The following is a 20,757-nucleotide window of genomic DNA, read 5'->3' on the forward strand; positions in this document are numbered from 1 at the left end:
GCATAAATCTGCCTGCCCGGGCTGCCCTACAAGACAACACTACCCGGGGGTAGCCTTTCCAGGGGCGTGGGTGGACCAAAGGCAAAGAATTTCTGCTTCTGGTTTTCCCTTTTTCCTTTTTCCTTCAATGTTGCGGTTTCAGACATTACATACCACTATACCACCATCGCTCCCTCTCCCACGCTTCAAGTCGGCGCGTCTCCCGCATTTCGTAATATGAATACTAATAATGAAATATGTAAAACACCAACAATGTCTTTGGTTTACTGGAACCCAATAGGCTGTAATGTAATAACTTGCAATGGAATAGTTCTAACAATAGTTTGAATAGATGGAATATTATTGTAATAATATTCTTTGATTTGATTACGATGAATACATATTATAATAATTAACATACTTTTAATTTATAATTTATAATTTATTACTATTAACTTTTAAAAGTTTAAAATTTAAAAAAATTTAAATAATTTTATTATGAATTCTGATGCTTTCTTTTTATTTTTTTATAGACAATACTTAAAACTATCCAAAGCACTTCCCATCCTATAACTAAGAGGATAATGTACAGCACACTCGAACCCACGTTCTCTTGCATTAACATCAATGCTCATACCAAACTATAAAACCCAAAATCTTAAATATTCCCAAATGATTAATATACCTTTTAATATTTTTATAAAATATATTAATTTAATAAAAATATTTATTTAAATTAGTAACCCTTTATTGTTGTTTTTAAGTTATATACATTAAAAAGAAAGTCACTCATAAGCCTACAGTTGTATTATTACAATATTTATCTTAGTTCAATCTTAAATTGTACAACTACAGTACTATTATTCATAATGGATCAATGGAAATATAAAAACACCATTCATCACAACATTAAATCATGATTTTGCATTTACCCCATCACCATTATTTCAGTACAAATAGCTCAATGGAAAAAACTACAATATTTCGTTCCAATAAATTTAAAAATTATGACTATTGTTCATGTATTGATGCCATCAAAACATATACTCAATTCCTTCGCAAACCCTATGGCTTCTTGTGCGAAGATAGCATCAATGCTTACGATGCTAATACTTGATCTTTTGCGGCGTTTTTTTTGTTCAAACGCCTCTAAAAACCTATTTTGCATGCTGTAGTACAACCTCCTTCCTTAGGAACAATAAAGCTTACTATGTCTTCCATCGATGAACTTATTAAGGGTTCCTCGAACTATTTAATTCATAACAACTTTCAATCATCCTTTCCCCATAAAATTTCCTTGGGCTTTTTTATTCAAGACATGCAAAAATACATTGTATTATACACAATTGTTCCTTATTGAAATTATGCATATTTTGCGTTCATGGAAATCTATAATATTTGCATGAACATTTAAAAATTGCATACACATAGGTTAATCTTTTGATAATCTTCAAAATCAACATCATAGCATAATAAAAAAAGGCAACCAAAGTACATGAATTGCACCAATACAACATCATACCATTTAAGCGCAAAAATCATTCAGTTTAACCTCTATCCAAACAGTAAAAGACCATTTACATAATATATAAGAAAGCAACTGCATATAAAGAACTTGACAACTTGAACATAACATGTAAAATTATAACTAAACCCATAAGATTTGATTTCAAGAAAGGTACCAAACAGTGAAAACTGAAAATCACCATGTTATTCAATTCTAACGTTAAACTAGAACGAAGTTTAAATATCATCTAAATATTTTTAGACAAGTTTAAGAGAAAATTACATATTAATTATTTATTAGTGTCTGCTCTCTGTAGCACGGTTTTATCTGCCTTTTGGCATATCTTTATCTTGATTTTCTTGTTTTGAATTTTCTTATATTGTTTGGCTTGTCAGTTGTCTTTTGTTCTAGATTGTCATAAGTCACTCTCTTCATTGATTTTCCTATCGTTCTTACGATGGTGGCTTATGTGGGTTGTTGTTTCAATGTTATAGGTAAGAAATGGAAAGGGGAATAGCGGATATGAGTATAAAGGATGGAGAAGAAGAGGCATGGCTTCTACTTGGTGAGGTTGAGTCTCAGAAATCAACATATATTTTTTGTTTGGTAGGATGCTTTTTTTACGACAAGTGTGGTTCATTTTCTGACCATGAGAAACACGATGGCTAATTTATGGCACCCTCTCGAGGGGGTCCAGATATTAGATCTAGGGGAAAACTAATTTTTTTTCAAGTTTTTTTAATGATTTAGATATTAGCCGAATGATTACTGGAGCTCCTTAGACCTTTAATAACCATCTCTTGGTTATTCATCAACTAAAGGAAGATGAAGATATAATACAAATATCGCTGGTATTTTCTAATTTTTGGGTACAGGTGCACGACTTACTACCGGGTTTTTTCACAGTATCAATGGCAAGCCATTTTGGCAATTTTATTGGAAAGTTATTGGAGTATGAAACAAAGCAAATAACTCGAGGGTTTAAAATTTTTCTACGTATTCGAGTTCAGTTAGATATTTGAAAGCCGTTGAAACTTAGGAAGAAAATAACGATCTCTTCATCAAATTTTATACATGCAAAAATCCTATATAAAAGATTAACCTTTTTTTGTTTATTGTGTGGTTGCTTAGGCCACAGTGATACTTTTTGCCCAATACGATTAAATCACGAAATAAATGAGATGGAGTTGGGATGAGATTTGTCATTAAGTGCTCAATTGAGAAAAGCTACAACCGTGAGCAATATCTAACTAAGGGAGGAAGGAGATGCGGTTTCTTTTTAAAATAATTGTGGCAGACAAATGTTTGGGAAAAATTCAAGGATGAATCAAAGGAAAGAATCATTGTCAAATATTAATTCTATATTGGGGATTAATTTGGAGGGCTTTTCAAATAAAAAAATTTCTAATGAGGTGGGCTCCTCCAATTGGTCGGGTTGAGTGTTTATGGAATTTGAATTGGAAGATAACCCGATTGAGAATGTTGAAGGAAAAAAAGAGAAATTGTTTTGATACATCGATTTCCAATATTTCTAATGCTCATGATTATTAGAGGCCACTAATGAGCGTGTTACAACTCATATTCAATAGATATCGACTATTGCTAGTGGGCATGTTAACCAAATGAAATGAAAATTCTATGTTGGAATGTTTGTGGTTTGGGGAGCCTACGGGCAATATGGAGACTTTAGCATATGCTGAAAATATATCGTCCCCAATTTGTCTTCTTTATGGATACAAAGCTTAATGTTGGTTGTATGGAGAAAGTTCAAAGGAGATGTGGTTTTCATAATAGCTTTGAGGTTACTGCTGATGGTACTCGTAGAGGGTCGAGTCTCGGGTGGAATGACGGGTAGTTGGTCACGCTTAGAAGCTTTTCTAAGAATCACATTGATATTAAAATTTATGAGTGAAAGAAATCACTATGGATGTTTACAGGTTTTTATGGGGCACCTAATGTAAGGGACGAAGTTGAAACGTGGAATTTATTACGAACCCTGGGAAGGTGTAGTGATGTACCATGGTTGGTTAGTGGAGGATTACCGAGAGATGAAGGTATAAGGAAGAGTTTCATAGGGTATTGGAGGACTGCCAATTAGAGGATATATGTTATTCAGGACCTTGGTTTATGTGGGAGACGAGTAATGTGACGGAAAGAAATATCAGAGAAAGAATTGACAAAGGCATAGCAACATCAAACTGGATACAACTCTTCCTAGATTTTTCATTGCGTCATTTATTATACTCATTCTCTGATCATTGCCTCTTATTTATTCAAATGGTGCATGATGATTTAGAAAGAAAAAAAAGACGATTTCGTTTTGAAGCGTGGTGGGCTTTAGAGGATTAGTGTGAGGGGGGAAATAAGCCAATTATGGGAAGAGAGTTCAGGAGGTTTTATGGATCGACTTTCGACACTTACCTTTGGCATGCAAGTTTGGATTGAAAATACCAAAATGAAAATGAGTAAAAATATAAAGGTATTAACTAGGAACTTGAGGAGTTGGATGGTCATGATAGATCGAATGAGACATTGGCCGAGCCGATAGATATTAAACTACAACTTAATAGGGAGATAGAGAAGTAGGAAATATATTGAGAGCAACGGGTTAGAGTGAATTGGTTGAAGATGGAAGACAAAAACACATCTTTTTCCACATTATGCGTCTCAGTGATGACGCACGAATTGTACATGGGGACTGCAGAGATGGAAGGTGTTCATGGATTTGTTCATGACAATGAGGACTAAAAACCTTGATTATATGCTATTGGGGGTAATAAGATGCATATCGAACAGAATGAATCAAGGATTGACTGCTGAATATAAAACTGAAGAAATTATGAAGGCATTGAAAGAGATGAAGCCTACAAAAGCTTCGAAGGCAAATGATTTTCCAATGCTTTTTTACCAGAAATTTTGTCACATCGTTGGTAAAAATACCTGCTTGTTCTACCTCAACATTCTTAATAGAGGTAATTCTTTGGAAGAGCTTAATAAAATTAATATTGTTTTAATCCCAAAAATTTCTAATCCTACCAATCTTAAGAATTTTTGTCCTATAAGTCTTTTCATGGTGATTTACAAGATAATTGTTAAAATTATTGCTAATCGTTTCCAAATGGTACTTGACTTATGCATTGATGAAGCGTCAAACACTTTTGTGCGGGGTATGCTTATTATTGATAATGTGTTGCTTGTGTATGAGGTGCTCAATGCATACAAACACAAAATAACAGGGAGAAATGGCTTTTTGTATTTGAAATTAGACATGAGTAAAGCCTACGATCGGGTAGAATGACCTTTCTTAAAAGGCATAATGTTGAAAATTGGATTTGCAAGTTCTTTTGTTGAATTTATACTACATTGCATTAGTTCGGTGTCGTATTCTATTATTATTAACGGTGAATAAGGAATGAACTTTAAACCTTCTAGAGGATTTCGACAAGGTGATCCTTTAAGCCCTTATTTATTTTTATTGTGCGGAGAAAGTTTATCTGCTCTTATGAGATTAGATAGGCAATAGTGCCTGTTAGAAGGTGCAAAAATATGTCGGAGTGCTCCACAATTTCACACCTTACATTCGTTTACGATTGCATCCTTTTTTGTGAGACCACGAAAAGAGATAGGTTAATGTAATCAAAATTATTCTCCGAGAATATAAAGTTTATTTTAGCCAATGTGTTAATTTTGAGAAGTCCACTGTTTTATTTAGCTCTAATATGATAGAATTGAATAAAATCATCGATCGCATCTGAAATTCTTAATGTTAGATGCTCTAGAAATCCAGGGAAATATTTGGGTTTATCAAATATGGTGGGTAGAGGTAGGAGATTGGTGTTTCAAGGGTTGAAGGATAGGATGAAGAACAAAATCAGTAGTTGGAATAGCAGACACCTTTAACAATGAGGAAATGAGGTTTTTATCAAGTATGTTTTACAAGCAGTTCAAACGTATATGATGCTTTGTTTCTTAATGTCAAAATCTTATGTATGGAATCAAAAAACATCATAGGAAAATTCTAGTGGCAAAAAAGTCAGGGTAAAAGGGGGATTCATTGGTGCAAATGGAGGAAGTTGTGCATTCTCGAATAAGATGGGGTACGGGTTTTAGGAGTTTATTAAAGTTTAATGTGTCATTGTTAGCTAAGCAATGGTGGCGTTTGATACGCAATCTAAATTCTTTACTTGAGTGCATGTTAAAAGCCAAGTATTTTAAGAAGGAGGATTTTTTAAACTCAAAATTAGGTAATCTACCTTCTTTTACTTGGAAAAGTTTGTGGGATGTAAAGGGTCATTTTAAAAATGGCTCGGTCGGCAGATTGAAGATGGTATGAACGTCTCAGTTTAGGAGGATGCTTGGAAATGGGGATTTCAAAGTTTAAAATATTGGCAATAATTCAAATTTGAACAATGTAGTAGAACTTATTTATCCTAGTACTAGATTGTGAAAAATAAAGTTGATAAAGGACACCTTTAATAAAGTAGATGCTAATAGAGTCCTATGTATACCTATGTTGTGCAATTCGCATGAAGATCACATTGTTTGGCATGGAGAGGCTACAGATGAGGACTCAGTTCGTAGTGGACACAAGTTACTTCTACAAGATTTACAAACTCCTATGGCTACCAATATTCATCCTAATTACAAGTTGTTTCACAATAGATTATGGAATCTAGACCTACCCTCAAAAAATAAAATTACAAACTGACGAATTTGCATAGATGAAACCAAGAGAAGTAAGACCAATGTGAAAGAAGTATTGCATTACAAGTGGTAGATGAAGTGCCTACTTCCAACACCATTACGATTGAAAAACTTCAAGAAGAAATTGATTTGCTCACATAGAACTTTGATAAAAGCTTTTAAGAAGTAGTCAATAAGATTCAAGAAGATTGAGGCTTCCAAAAACAACCCGAAAACCAAAAACAAATGAGTTGTTATCAAATAAGAGACTGGAAAAGATAATAAAAAATGAACTTAAAGTCATGAGTGAAAAAATAAACTCAAAGTCATGAGTGTCATGGCTATAGTCATATCTAAGATGAGTGTGCTAACACTCTGAATAAGAAAAAGAAGTCACTGTCCGTGGCTTGGAGTGATGAAGGTTCCTCCAGTAGCTTTAATTTTGATGAGGATTATTGAAAAAAATTATGTGACCTTCACAACAAGTGTTGTTTAAGGATTAGATGTGAACACAAACAGAGAGCCAGATGGGGGATCTGAAGAAGAGTTTTTGAATACCTACAAGACCATGATTGAAAAATGAGAACAAGTGTGTAATTTGAATGTCAGATTGTTACAAGAAAATAATCAACTAAAGGATGAAATCTCGAGGTTGGTCAAATAGATAGAAGCCAATGAATCCTTACTTGTTAAAAAGTTGGACAATCCAATGAAGACTCAAAAAGAGTTGACAACAACTAAACTGATGCTTGAGAAATTCAATGTTAGCAGTGGTAAGTTAGATAAAATTCTTGCCGTTGGAAGGTGAGAACCAGACAAATGAGGCATTGGCTATGTGGACAAAGGAAAAACAATAATGAAAAGTAAACTTTACTTGGATCAAAACCCAAACATTTAAAAAATTCAAACATCTTTCTTCTTTGATCTTCGATATTGACCATTAGGTCAACTTGGACATAAGATATGTTATTTTACTTGTCGTTAGGTAGTGATCCATTGTACCGATTATCAAATCTTTACTTAAAGCTTGCTAGTTAAACTTTAAAAAAGAAAAAAAATAATAGTCAAGTGACTTAAAAAAATATTAAAACAGTTTAGTAACTTAAATAAAGACTTTTGAATAATTCAGTGACTATTTTATAACTTTTTAAAGTTAGATGATCAAAACGTAAATTTACAAATAATTTAATGATCTTGGATGTTATTTGCCCTAAAAGTAACATGACAAATTACAAGTCTACTATTAATTGACGTTAACGGCTAGAAGGAAAAATCGGAAGAAACGCGGGAGCGCAAAATTTTAAAACTTAAGATTAAATCAATTTTAGTTAATTTTATTAGGCAAAATATTATTTGATTGCAAGTAAATTAGAATCAAGTAACCTTTTACCACCTCTATACTTGTAAACATGGCGGTAATTTTATTTTTCTTTGACCACATGGCGCGGGAAGAGAATCCTTGTTCCCTCCAACTTTCTCTTTCTATCACACTCGCTGGATCACGTTCGAAAATCCAAAAGCAAAAAGAAAAAAACCCAAATCTTTGAATCTCTCAAAAACCCTAAAGTCCTAAATTGAGAGATTCTATGGACGATTCAGATGAGAAGAAAGGGCCGGAGGTGGCGATAGTCAATGGCACCGACCGCCCGGAAGGGAGGAGTGTCCGCCGGAGATTGGTCCAGTCAACATTGTTCCCGCAAAAATCACCAGAAATTGAACCGAAGGTTGATCAGAAGGCTAAGGAAGGTGAGGATGATGATAAAGACGGCGAAGATGAAGACTTCTGCGGCAGTCAGGGAAAGAAGGGAAGAAGAAGGAAAGGGAAAATGACTCCTCAGAATCGAGCTTCTAAAAAGGTTTAGTTGAGTTAGTTTAACCTATTAAATAAGGGGAGAAGCTGTTTGATAGTTTTCCTTTAGAATTTTAACGTGGTTTTCTATGGGCAGGCAAAGAGCAAATCGCCCGTGAAGACTACACCGAAGAAGAATGGGATGAACAATTTGATGGAGAGCGAAGATATATTAACGCCACAAATCCCTAATTTAAGATTGGAGGCAAAATTGACAGCTGAGGTTAGTGACTGTCTTAGCATTATTCTGATCTCTCCTTTAAATTTTTGGAAGTTTTAACACGCTTTTTGTTCACCATTACACTATGGATAGTTTGCATTAGCAGTTTTTTGGCTAATTCTCTCCCCCCCCCCTCGGTTTGGTGTTGATTGAGAATGTTGTTTTAGATGTTGAAGAGCAAATATCAAGTTCTAATGCTGAAAATTTTTGCTGTAATGCAGTAATATAAAAATAGTTTCAAGTAGAAAAAGATAGGTCTGCGGTGGAATTTAGCTTTTCTTAGCGACATAGGGATGACATGAATGACGACGAAGGTAAAAAATCAGGGTTCTAGAGAGAGAAAATAATTGAACTTGGTAGCTGATATTTACTTGATTCTAATTTACTGTAACGAGGATGCTGAAGGTATTCATAGGTGATGTAGGCTTTGTGCTGCTTGGTTGGAGACCATTGATATGATGAAGCCTTTGGAGCTTAAGTAGTGCCCTGCATAATGTCATTGGGCAGGAATGTGTCTAATTAAGAGAATAGGAAGAATGATAATCGACCTTCAAAGCTATAGTGAAGAGTTTACTACCTCCCAATTTTCTGGATAATGTTTAATTTGAAGACTGTTAGGGTTTTCCTTGCAACACAGGAAACCTCTTTGTTCCATTTTCTGTCTTTCTCCTCTTTTTATGCAACATTTCACCTTCACTACCCCCTTCTCCCTGGTTTTCCTTGTAATGAGTGCTGCGGTATGGTGTTCACATATTTGGCTGTCTGTACATCAGTTCTTACTACTAGCAAACGGTACCTTAGTTTAGGTGAAGTTAATTTAACTAGCAACATGAAATACAATATTTGGCATGTAAGTTGTAACTAAAAGGTTTTTTTATGCTTGATCAGGAAAATTCACAAATGTTTGCAGGAAGGCAAATTCATCCATTTTTCACATCATGGAAAGCAGGAAAGAGAAGCCAGGAGACTGCTGAAGTAGGGAAAGATGGCACCTTGCTTGACTTAAGTAACGAACGCATTAACATTGGTCCTATTCATGTATTTGAAAGAACTCAGGTATGGCATTATTGACTCAACCATGTTTAAATGTACTGTTTTTCCTTTGTATTGTTGTTTTTGGGTTTTTTTTCTTCTTAATTGAACTTATTTAAATGATCTTTTTTCTGGGATGACACCCAATCTTTTTCATGCAGGATGATCTAGTTCTTGATTGGAAAGATTGGTCATTTTTTGAGAAAACCTCCTTTGACACTTTTTGCAATCCTGAAGGCCTATTTAAATCAGTTTTTGAAAGTTATGTCGAGGCATTGTGTATTGACAACTTTCCTGATGTTTCACATTTCTCTAATGCATCATTTGTTCAAAGCAAGCTGTCAGATCAGTGCATTATCGAAGATAATGACTTACTGGGAAAACCACCTGCAATACCTGCTGTAATAGTAGATGAGCAATTGGAAAGCTATCAGCTGTTGAAGAGCTCAGAATGGGTATGTGTTGTAATTTTATTTTCATTGCCTTTTTTTCTTGAAATTTATTTTCAATATTTTCTTTTCTTGTTCTATTAGCTTTTTCTCCTAGACAATAGTAGTCTTAGACAATCAGCTTCCACCCTGCATATTCCTAAACCCCATTTAAGTGATTACTTAATGTGGAATCTAATGTGTACTTCCTTTACCCATGCTTTTAAAGAAGCGCTACCTGCCAGTGAACCAAAGGCTTATCTGTTATTCATGGAACTTGAATGTTCTTTGATTTATTTCACTAGAATTTTGTTATTGCCAGGATGGCCAAGTTGATGAACTTGGTGTCCTTTTTCTATGCAGGTTGATAATGTAGAAAATTCAGAGCTTGAACAAAGTAGACTTCTTCAAGAAAGGTTGAAATTTTGCATATTAAAACTCTTCTGCCCTTTCTTTAAACTTCATCTGTTATATGCTAGCTTGTGTTTACCTTAATATGTTTGTTATTAGGAATATTTTGCGTTTTTGCGCAATATTTTGCTCAATATGAGAATCTGGTGTGTTTTTTTAGTTTCAGACACTCTTGAATTCAAAGTATGCAGGATGGAGATGGTATTTAGAAATAGGATTTGCATCTTAACAATGATGGTATTTGCTAATCAAATGAAAACAGGCAGTTGGTTCCACAAACTTGTTAAAGTCTTGGTGTTATGGTCAAACTTAGTTGTGCAAACTTCTGAAAAGGTTATCGTTACTAAAAATAATCTAGTGTATACAGAAAAGTTGGTACTTGCTAGTGAATGGATTCTGCCTCTGTTTATGTCAGTCTGTTATTCTGCTAAGCAAGTTCCTTTTCATTATGTTCCTGGTTGCAGAATGGTTCCATGTTATCATGATTGCAGTATCCTGCCTGAATCTGATAATAGCTTATGGACTGATAAGTACCAGCCAAAAAGTGCCACAGAGGTGATATTGTTTGTTCTGAACTACAATGACCTTAAAAGGTGGAGGAGATGTAATATCATACTTCTTATTTTCTTTTTCTTTTTCCTCTGCTATTGCTGCTTTTCAGGTTTGTGGTAATATTGAATCAGTGAAGTTTATGAGTGACTGGTTGTTTTTGTGGCGTAAGAGAAGTTTTCGAGCCATCAAAGCCTCTAATAACATTGATAAACAAAGCTTTCAAGAAGATTCTGATGATGATTTTTGTGCAAGTGGTTCTGATTCAGAAAACATGGATGAAGAGGATAGCCTGAAGAATGTTCTCTTAGTTACTGGACCAATTGGGGTATATAATTTTTTTGACTAAAGTTAGCACATTCTTATTTTAAAGTTAACCTTTGTGTCTCTGTTTTTGCAATTCACATAATGAACCATCATGCTTGGGTTTGTATGAATTATTATCTCTATCATGTTTCACTTCATGTTTGGGTTGATAATTTTTTTCCTCGTATTGGTAGTTGAATTCTTGCTAGCCTTTATTGTGTGTTTCTTGCTTTCAAGGTTCACTGGTATTTTTCTTTTCCTGAAAATGGAACTAGGAACTTAACATTAAGTTGATTCACTCACAACAGTAATTGTAGTTAGATCTGCAAAGATTTCAGCCTTGTGATTGTATAAGGTTTATGGGAAATCTCTTGCTTATACTTATTCTTTTTCTAAAAGGGTTGCTTTGTTGGAGAGTGTTCTGTATTTTCTTTTTTCAAAATATGTTAGGTACATATGTGTTTGGTTTCTATTGTTAGTTAAAGGTATTTTTTCCTTTTGTTGCAGAGTGGGAAGTCTGCAGCTATCCATGCTTGTGCGGAGGAACAAGGATTTAAAATTCTGGAGGTTGCCACTGAACTTTTAGATTCTTGTTGGAAAGATTTACATTTTTTTATCCTCCAGCATTAGTTGTGGCCAACCAATATCCCAATGGTGTTTATCCTGGCATGAAAATGCATATAAGCATTAAGTTTTCCTGGTAGAGTATTAGGAGTTATATCTGAAGTAAATGAGCTCCGCTTGTTATGAAGTTAAGGTTCTAGGTTGAGTTCATAAAGTTTGCTAGTCTAAGTGCTAGTAGTTGTTAAGACGTGTCTTGCAACTGAAAGCAAAGATTCATCTCTCCATTATTTCTAAATCATTGGAAATCTAGGTGAGCTTTTGAACCCATCAAACACTTCTATCAGGGGAATATCAAAGTGCCGGACATGCTCCGACACAGTGAATACATGCCGGGTCACTTCAAAAATATAAAAATAAAAATAAAAATAAAATTGGAAACAGTCAAAGACACTCAGACATGTGATGGTTTTTTTCTTTTGCATTTTTCTACCCAATATGGAATCAAGAATGAGTGATTTGGTTCCAATGGTTTCCTAAGGTTCAAGTTTTTAAATTAAAAAAAAATTAAAAAAGAAATAAAAGTGTATTTGCATGTAATATTTATTGAAAATTATCAAATTTACATTTTTATTGTATATTATGATATAAAAATATTTTTTATTGCTGTCATGCCATATTTATGTATTACTTTTTAAAGCAATTCTCTTGTCATGTCTTAGCTGTATTATATGCCCCTGCTTTTTGCTTTGGACTTATATTTGTACTTTGAGTGTTTTGGAGGATTTCGACCAGAAGTGATATAGGTTCATGATTATAAACCAGTTTACGTGTCCAGTACCTTCAAAACATGCTGCAAGTAAATATATGTTGCTTTTGATATCGACTTTATTCTAAGGCTTGTATTTGCCACTTCTAAAGAATAATTTGCATAAGACTGAATACTGAAATTTTCTGTCAGTTGGAGAACTATGCAAGTTTCTTCTGTTTTTCTCTTTCTTTGTATCATTATTCATCTTAAAAGGTAGAAAGATGATAAAATTACTGTCCTTTCCATTCCAGTATAGTTTAGTTACATTCCTTTGTAATTACAAGGCATCATTAATGCAGTCATTCAAATTAATATTAATTCAGTCAATCTTTAGTGTTTGTAATTTAATAATATAACAATTCATTGTGTAAAAGTTGAATGCTTCTGATCTATTGTTTTGTTAGTCCAATGCATCAGACTGTCGAAATGGGGCTGTGGTGAAGCAAAAATTTGGAGAGGCTTTAGAATCACATTTCCTTACAGGGTTGGTGACTCTGTCTTCAGCATCGCTCTTACACTTCCTTCTTATGATGATTCTATTGCCCATTGAAGCATCTAGCAGAAAAGCTTTACTAATGTAATTCTGTCCTAAACTGTATACTTGTTGCAGGTCAATAGAAAATCTTGTAGATTCACCTAGCAAGCATGTGATGAAATCTGCAGGACCTTTATCTAAAGGTGAAGCAGTGAAAGAATTTGATAAGGAGGTGGAATTTATACCAATATCAGATGAGGAAGATTCATCAGGGCCTCATGGTGCATCTGGAAAACATGTCTGTAATGATCGTGAAACCGGATTTGGTCAAGATAAAGTTGGGTCTTTGATTCTCTTTGAGGATGTGGATATCAGTTTTCCTGAAGATCGTGGTTTTCTTGCTGCTATACAAAAAATTGCTGAAAAAGCAAGAGGGCCTGTGATACTGACTAGTAATAGTAAGATGGCTTTATGGTTGAAACAATTTGATATTTCTTGACTCTTTATAACTTGGATGTATTTCCTTTTAACTCCATGTTTTGGTGGTAATTCTCAGGTAACAATCTTGTTCTGCCAGACAACTTGGACAGGCTAGAGTTATGTTTCACCATGCCATCACGAGAAGAGCTGCTTAACCATCTTAATATGGTATAAACTTCAGTGCTTTCTTTGAACTCTTTCACCTAGCAAAGTTCTTTATCTATTCATGTTTATCTTATCTTTATGCGACAGGTCTGTGCAGCTGAGAAAGCCATCATTCAACCGTATTTACTAGAGCAATTAATTAAATGTTGTCAGGGTGATATCCGGAAAACCATTATGCATCTCCAATTTTGGTGCCAGAGCAAAAAATATCAAAAAGGTTAATAACAGGACACAGCCTTGTTTGTGCAGTACATTTATTCTGTTTCTGAAATTTACATGGTATGATTAGTATACTGGTTTCCCCTGACATCACAGCTGGGTACAATGCTTTGAGAACAGACCTTGAAAAATGTCAGATAATCAAAGAGCTCTAATATTCTATCAACCTTTTTTGGCGATAGTTTAATCTTCCAAATTATTGGAAATCTTAATAAATCGCTATGTAAGAAAACATGAAGAATCGGTTTTAAAATAAAATTTCGGGAAATGTTTGAGCCTTTGCATAAATCCAAGTATCATTTGAATTAAACATTAACCATCTACAAATACATATTCAGTTTGATTTGGGTAATCTCAATTGTTCCCTGATACATGAATGGATGGAAACTATATTAACAGTTTCTTTTTGGTGTATGCTGATGTATAGAGTAGTTTAATTCAAGTGTTAATGTCAAAAGTTTTGATTGATGGATTCACTAGAAAACTTATAACAGCCTTTGTAGTTATGGACTTAAGGTTTAGTGACCCTTACCATCTTGCTGTGAATTTTATTTGCAGATTCATTTTGTTAATGATGATTAAATTTATGAATAATAAGTATGCATTGTAGTTACAGCTATATGAGCTATGTATCTGGGGAAGAAACCTAATGGAAGAAAGAGCTGGTTTCAGTCTAGGTTTCGATACTTAATACTTTTTCTAAAAGGATTTCTGTTATCATTTAGTAGTGGCTTTTTGGAAGTTATTATGGTGCTGTCAGGGCCAACTGGATGCCTTTTTGCTCGTACAATTTCAAATACTTGTTTTGTGCTTGAGACAATCACAAGAGGTCTTTTCAAGGGTGTGATTTCTATGTTTAATGTTTGTTTTTGAGCTCCTTGCCAGTTTTTAGTGTCTCATGAAGAAAAATTCTTTGTATCATATATTTGCACTTTGCTTTAACGCCCATTGATGATCCAGGTGGCAAATCGCAGAAGACTTATGGGTTACTGCTATTTGATATAGAAGCTGGTCATTTGGTATTACCAACTGTAATCCCTTGGGGCTTCCCATCTCAGTTATCAGAGTTAGTTGAGAAGGAAATTGCTGAGAAATTGTCTCTGATGGGAGAAAATCCAACTTTAATGGAGGTGATGGAGGAAGAACTTGAACATAACAACATGGCAAATGGGTTGGAGATGCATAATAATGAAATAGACAGTATAGAGGCAAAGAAGGAAGTAATGTCACACCGGAATTTCTCTATTCATGATTGCTATGAATCGATAAACCCTTCTTATACTTCACATGACTTTTACAATTCCTCAGGCACCCCGGTTTCTTTCTCTCGGAGAACAAGTAGGAGGAAACTTGATGTTGTTTTGTCTTCTGATTCTGAAGATGAGGACTTCAATAAACACCGTTCTTTAGTTTCAGACTCGAATGTCAACCGTGAATTATTCATCGAAGAAGATTATGTACACCTTTCCCATTGTCCCAACAGGCCATTAACAGATGAGCTACTTAATTCTGAAGTAGATAAATGTGAGGGAAGGGGTTTCCAATACTCAGAAACTGAAAATAATTTAAAAATGGAAACATGTGAATCTTTGGATGTATCATATGTTCCTGAGACTGAAATTGTTAATGGAATGGAGCTCTCTTCTAGAACTCTGTCTTGTGCTAATGTTTCTGAAACAACAGAAGTTTCAGTTAGTTGCGAGTTTGGAGAAGGCCTGTTGCCAGCTGAAGCAAATGACCCCGGTAAATTTATGCATATGTTGATTAAAACTTCAGATATTTCAGTTGGCACATGCAATATAATAGCAGAAGCATCTCATGAAGAGGTGGTGGAGAATTCGCAAAATCAGTATGAGGCTGTATCAAGTGGGCTTGAACTAATGGATGAATGCAGTCGCATGAATTTCAACAAAAAATCTTTTTCCATGGGGAAATTTAGAAACCAGGTGGCCACTGATTTAGTACAAGAATCATGGAAAAAACTTCGTAACAATCATGCTGATCTAAAACAGTATGTTGACTCAGAGCCAAAAGATGCTCTGAATATCTTAAAGCTTACTTCTAGAATGAGTGACCTAATTTCACAAGCTGACCAATTACTTTCCAAGTGCCAGATGCAAGTAAGTTAGGAATATTATTGGTTGTTTATTCAGAGACCCTTATTGAGTTTGCCTGTTATCTTTGATGCTAACTAGCCAGTTGTGCAGGATTCTTTGGAGATGTTAATGATCCCTTCCGAGAATTCAGATGCATTTGTCTGGCGTGACGAGCAGCTGCAGATGGCAAACACAATTTCACAACATGGATTTTGCTTGTATGCTAAAGAAATTGATACTTTAAGATTGAAAATGGGTTTTGAGCATAGGGTGGATTTGAGCCAAGAGATTCTGTCTTCCTCAACTAGCACAATGGCACTTGGTAGATTGCTTAGACATGATGCTAGTGCAAGCAGGACTTCAGTTGATGGAAAGGGTTTGGACATGACCCCATCAAAACATGAGCTGGCAGTGAAAAGGTCCAGAGTTGTCATTTTCCTTGATGCCACCCTGGGATATATATTACTTGCATATGAGTTGACCATTTTTACATTGGCAAATCACGTCAAATTTCATGCTTATTATTGATCGTTTACAATTTTTGTTTTGGGTTGCTTGGATGGAATGAAGTATTTCATTGGATAAGTAGAACCTCTATAGATGCATGATTTAGGCATTTATCTAGTGTGCTGTGTCTGGAAAAAGTTTTGGTACATTCATCTTGCTAGGGAGAAAAAGCATGTTTTCTTGCTGCTCAAGTTGTTCGATTTAGAACTTCATTATTGGCACTGCCATTTTACTTATCTAAATTGGTTTTTGAATATGCAATATAGGGATGTGAAGTCATGTTTATTCGACATCATTAGCTCCATGGTGCCATCAAGATTTTGCTTGGCGCTGAAGGGTGATGCATTTCATGAATATGTTTCTTCCTTGGGGTATATATCAAAATCAGAAGCTTCCCGCTTATCAGTAGGCACAAGCTTGACTAAAAGATGCAGGTATACGAACTTTTACTTCAAATTACTGCCCTGCAAATGTGTTAGTATTTGATTAGTCATCACCACATATCCCTTGCGGTACTTCTGTTTAATTTCAACTTGTTTTCACACAGGACACGACGATCTCGGCATTACTTGAGTACTGGTGTACTAATGTTATCTCCTGAAGACATTTCATTGTTGGAACAATATAACTTCAATGGGAAGTTATCATCCAACAACTGATGCTAGTTTCAGAAAACCATGATTGAGAAAAAATAACAAAATAGGCACAGTAAGCTTGTAAACCACACAATGCCCGAGGGGGGAGAGTCAAAAACCCAGCTGCCGAGAAAAACAGAATGCCATTCAGCAGATATTAAGTGTTGAATGGTAGTATTGAAAAGGAATGTCTGCAACAGATGTCATTTTGGCCCATAATTCCTAACATGCTCAACATGGTACTAGAGGTAAAGTAGATATATTTTAATCTTGAATGCGATTCCATCCGTTCTCCTCATTGTTAAGCATATAGATATAGTAATAACAGTTCTGTAGTGATATTACTGATAATAATAATAAACATCAAGTCATATTTAAATAAGATATATAATGCAGTTTTTTTTCCCCTTCAATTAGTCAGCCATCTTAGAAGAGAATTCCCTGTTCTTCATATATGCTTAAAAATCATTGCTCAACTCTTCTGCTCCTTGAATTTCTGCCAATTATTGTTGTTGAAAATTAGAGTTATCAAACTTCTGAGTGTCTGGTGTCCAAAAAAAATGTACTGTTTGTTTCTAGAAAAATCCCACAACCAGGATTGCCCAACCAAAACTTACAAAAATAATATCTAAATAAATTCAAGTGCTATAGTTAAAAGACAACTTTGATTTATGCATTATTAGCTAAGAAATTTAATCAAGATATACTGGATTTCGATTCAAAGTAAAATTGATGTATGCTTTGCTAGATTTTAGAAATTTACAAATTTACGCTATTATTTAAACGATATTTTTGGTAATATTTAAATGATTAAATTACCCAATATTTCATTCAAGTTCCAAAATTACATTTTAGAATTTTTTATATTCTCGTATGCTATATTTTGATATAAAAAGTATTATATAAAGTTTTCATATGAAATAATATTTTTATATTATATCAAATTTTATGTATTTATAATTTATTTTATTTATTTACAACAATAGTAATTATAATAATATTATGATAAATGTATTATATAAGTTTTATAACAAAAATGAGAATATGAAAATTCAATGCAAGGGCTTCATGAACTTTGGTATCAATATCTTTCGAGAAAGATTAATGTTGGAAGAATTAAACTCGTTAAGAAAACAAGTTTTATACTAAAATAATTTAGTAAAATTGAGATTTTAGGTAACTTAAATTTTATTAATCAAATAACAAAATCTTACATTTTAAGTAGATGAACCAAATAAAACAATGTAACATATTGAAGAATATGTTAAGTTACATTCCGTAATCTTATTACCAACGTAATCAATATAATGGTAACTTAGTGTTTACGATTACTCAAATACCCTTTTTAATTTTCTAATTTATATGGTTACAATATCAAATACGACATGATTATAGATACCAACATAATATTAAAAACATAATTAAATATAATATAATACCAATATGATACAATACCAAAATTTTATTATAATATGAATTATTAACATAATAATATATATAAATATAAAATAAGATCGATAAAATAAAATACTCAATTATAATATATAGGTATGAACTATGTTGAATTTGGGATTAATTCTTGTGGGATCAGGTTAAAATTATAGTTGTAGTGGTTAAAAAGTGAGCTTCTCCATTCATAAGCTTATTAATAGTATTGCTTTCTACCAACAATTTCAAATTTCTAGCATAGCTGCTATGAAGGTGCAGTTATTTTATTTTGAAACCATTTTTGGGTAAACAAGGACACTCATCTTGTCTAAGAAAAACACATTTTTTTTCATGAATAATCTCATTATATGTTCTGATTATATCTGGATATTTTTTTTACACAATATCTAAAACTACTCGTAGCCCCTCCCAACCCATAAACAGGAGAATAGTATACTTTAGCACACTCAAACCCATATCCTTTTACATTGACAACAACACTCATGTTGATTGAGTTAAAACTCAATCGGCAAAAAAAAACACTTTTACCCAGAATAAATTTAGTATAAGAGTAATGACCCTGTTGCATATCGGGAGAAATAGAATTAAAAACAACATGTTCATTGATTCATATTAAAAAATATATATAGTAAAATTAGAAGGAAAAGAAAATCCATTTCCTTTTCTTCATTTATTTCACTTTTGTATACAATCAATTCACTACATTTAGAGGAAAAATAGAAGCGTTAAACTTCATGTCAATAGAACTTGCCTTTACACAATTTATCATCAATGAACAAGTAGTTTGTTGATTTTTCTTTTTTCTACCTAACCATCCTTATGATTCAAATCATTCAATCCCACATGCACGGCAAGTTATGTGTCTATGTTTAAATTTTACTATTTGAGTTATTTGTTCAAATTTTATTATGGTTTCAAGTCTTATCACGTGTAAATCCAATTTAAATTTATTTTAAACTAAGTTAAGATATATTTTGATTATTAGTTTGTCTATTCGTGCATTGTAATAGTTTAATTTTGGTCATAGTTATACATATGTATTGATTGTAATTATAATTTCGTTTATGCGTTGTAATGATTGATTCTAATTATAGATATGCGAATGTATTACTTGTAATTGTACCTTAAAAAAACATCTTCAGTAGGAGAGTGGGTCATGACATCCTTCCTACTATAGAGAAATGTACCCCATTTTCCTTTTCTGTCGATTCTAGTTGCTTCCATTATGGTGCTCTCAAGGAGGATGTTTTGACTATATGCGGTATCAATAATGATCTTCTATATTTTTCTTGAGCAATTGACCGGTTGAAATTTGCTATGCGAAAGATAGACAAAGAGGCTTTCACAAGCCTGATTGTTCTCATTCGGCAACAATACTCACAGAGACTTGACCCCTTAGGATGTGGTGATTCGGAATAATTCTACTGACAGATACTTTCGAATCCTTAACATGTTGTTTGCACCTCTTCTTATTAGGCAACTAGTTATTGCTAAATGGTGCTCATCGATTAGTGAATTCATAAAAACCAATGTTGATGTCGCATGGAACAAGGATGCTAGGAGTTCTATTTGTGGTGCGATCTTTGGAGACCACAAGGATTTGGTGCTTGTGGATTTTTCTAGATCGAGGGCGCTTTTGATGCTCCATCTGTCGAGGCCAAGTCCATTACTTGTGCTATTAAGAAGGCACATGAGTGGGGTTATCTAAATATTGGAATTTTCTTTTGATGACTGCATTATTCGGGAGGCCTTGGTTTATGTACAAAGAAAACCGATGAAAGCAATAAAAAAGGAACTGAATATTCACTCCAACTCAAAGCTATAACTATAATAGAAAAAAGTAGATAGAATGTGGTTGGTGATGGCAGATTCATTATACTATATGATGATTATAATATAAATTAAGAATAGGGTCAAACATTCAACAGATAAAAAAGGTATGGTCCAAATTCCAAACTCCAAACTCCCAACAGGGTGTCATTCTTGGTTGTTTTAAAACACCACCGACCATAACGACTTTGTTATGTAATGTTTATCTTATATTATGTCGTATGTATGTATTGATGCATGCATGATATTCCACAATTCTCGAGATCGTATTTTTTTTATATAAGGCTTAAAATTACACATAATCCCACATCAATTCATGAATAGGAGGATAATACACTTCAACATACTTAAACTTATGTTCTCACCAATCGAGCAAATATTCAATTGACACACTGAAGTGGAAAATAGAAAATGCCAAAAAGAACTAGAGCATAGCTAAGGGAGCTAGCAAGAGCTTGATCCCCTAAAATGATTTTTTTTTTATTTAGACCTTTTAAAAATTGATAAAAGTAAAATTATACTTTTAAATTCTTTAAAAATAATAAAATTTTAATTTAATATTTTA

At 33.6% G+C, this 20,757-nt stretch overlaps 1 protein-coding gene across 1 annotated transcript; it reads left to right on the forward strand.

The window, feature by feature from the left end:
• The first annotated feature begins 7,613 nt into the window (after positions 1-7,613).
• On the forward strand, positions 7,614-17,326 carry LOC105773572 (hypothetical protein). The gene is made up of 16 exons (XM_012595574.2): positions 7,614-8,025; positions 8,116-8,241; positions 9,127-9,294; positions 9,432-9,725; positions 10,062-10,114; positions 10,574-10,664; positions 10,771-10,986; positions 11,472-11,531; positions 12,741-12,820; positions 12,947-13,269; positions 13,368-13,459; positions 13,544-13,673; positions 14,636-15,795; positions 15,883-16,190; positions 16,545-16,712; positions 16,826-17,326. Exons 1-16 carry the CDS (start codon positions 7,756-7,758, stop codon positions 16,935-16,937), a joined length of 3,651 nt encoding a protein of 1,216 aa, XP_012451028.1. The 5' UTR covers positions 7,614-7,755; the 3' UTR covers positions 16,938-17,326.
• Positions 17,327-20,757: the final 3,431 nt, after the last annotated feature.

This window comes from Gossypium raimondii, chromosome 6 (assembly GCF_025698545.1).
Source record: "Gossypium raimondii isolate GPD5lz chromosome 6, ASM2569854v1, whole genome shotgun sequence".
Lineage (NCBI taxonomy): Eukaryota > Viridiplantae > Streptophyta > Magnoliopsida > Malvales > Malvaceae > Gossypium > Gossypium raimondii.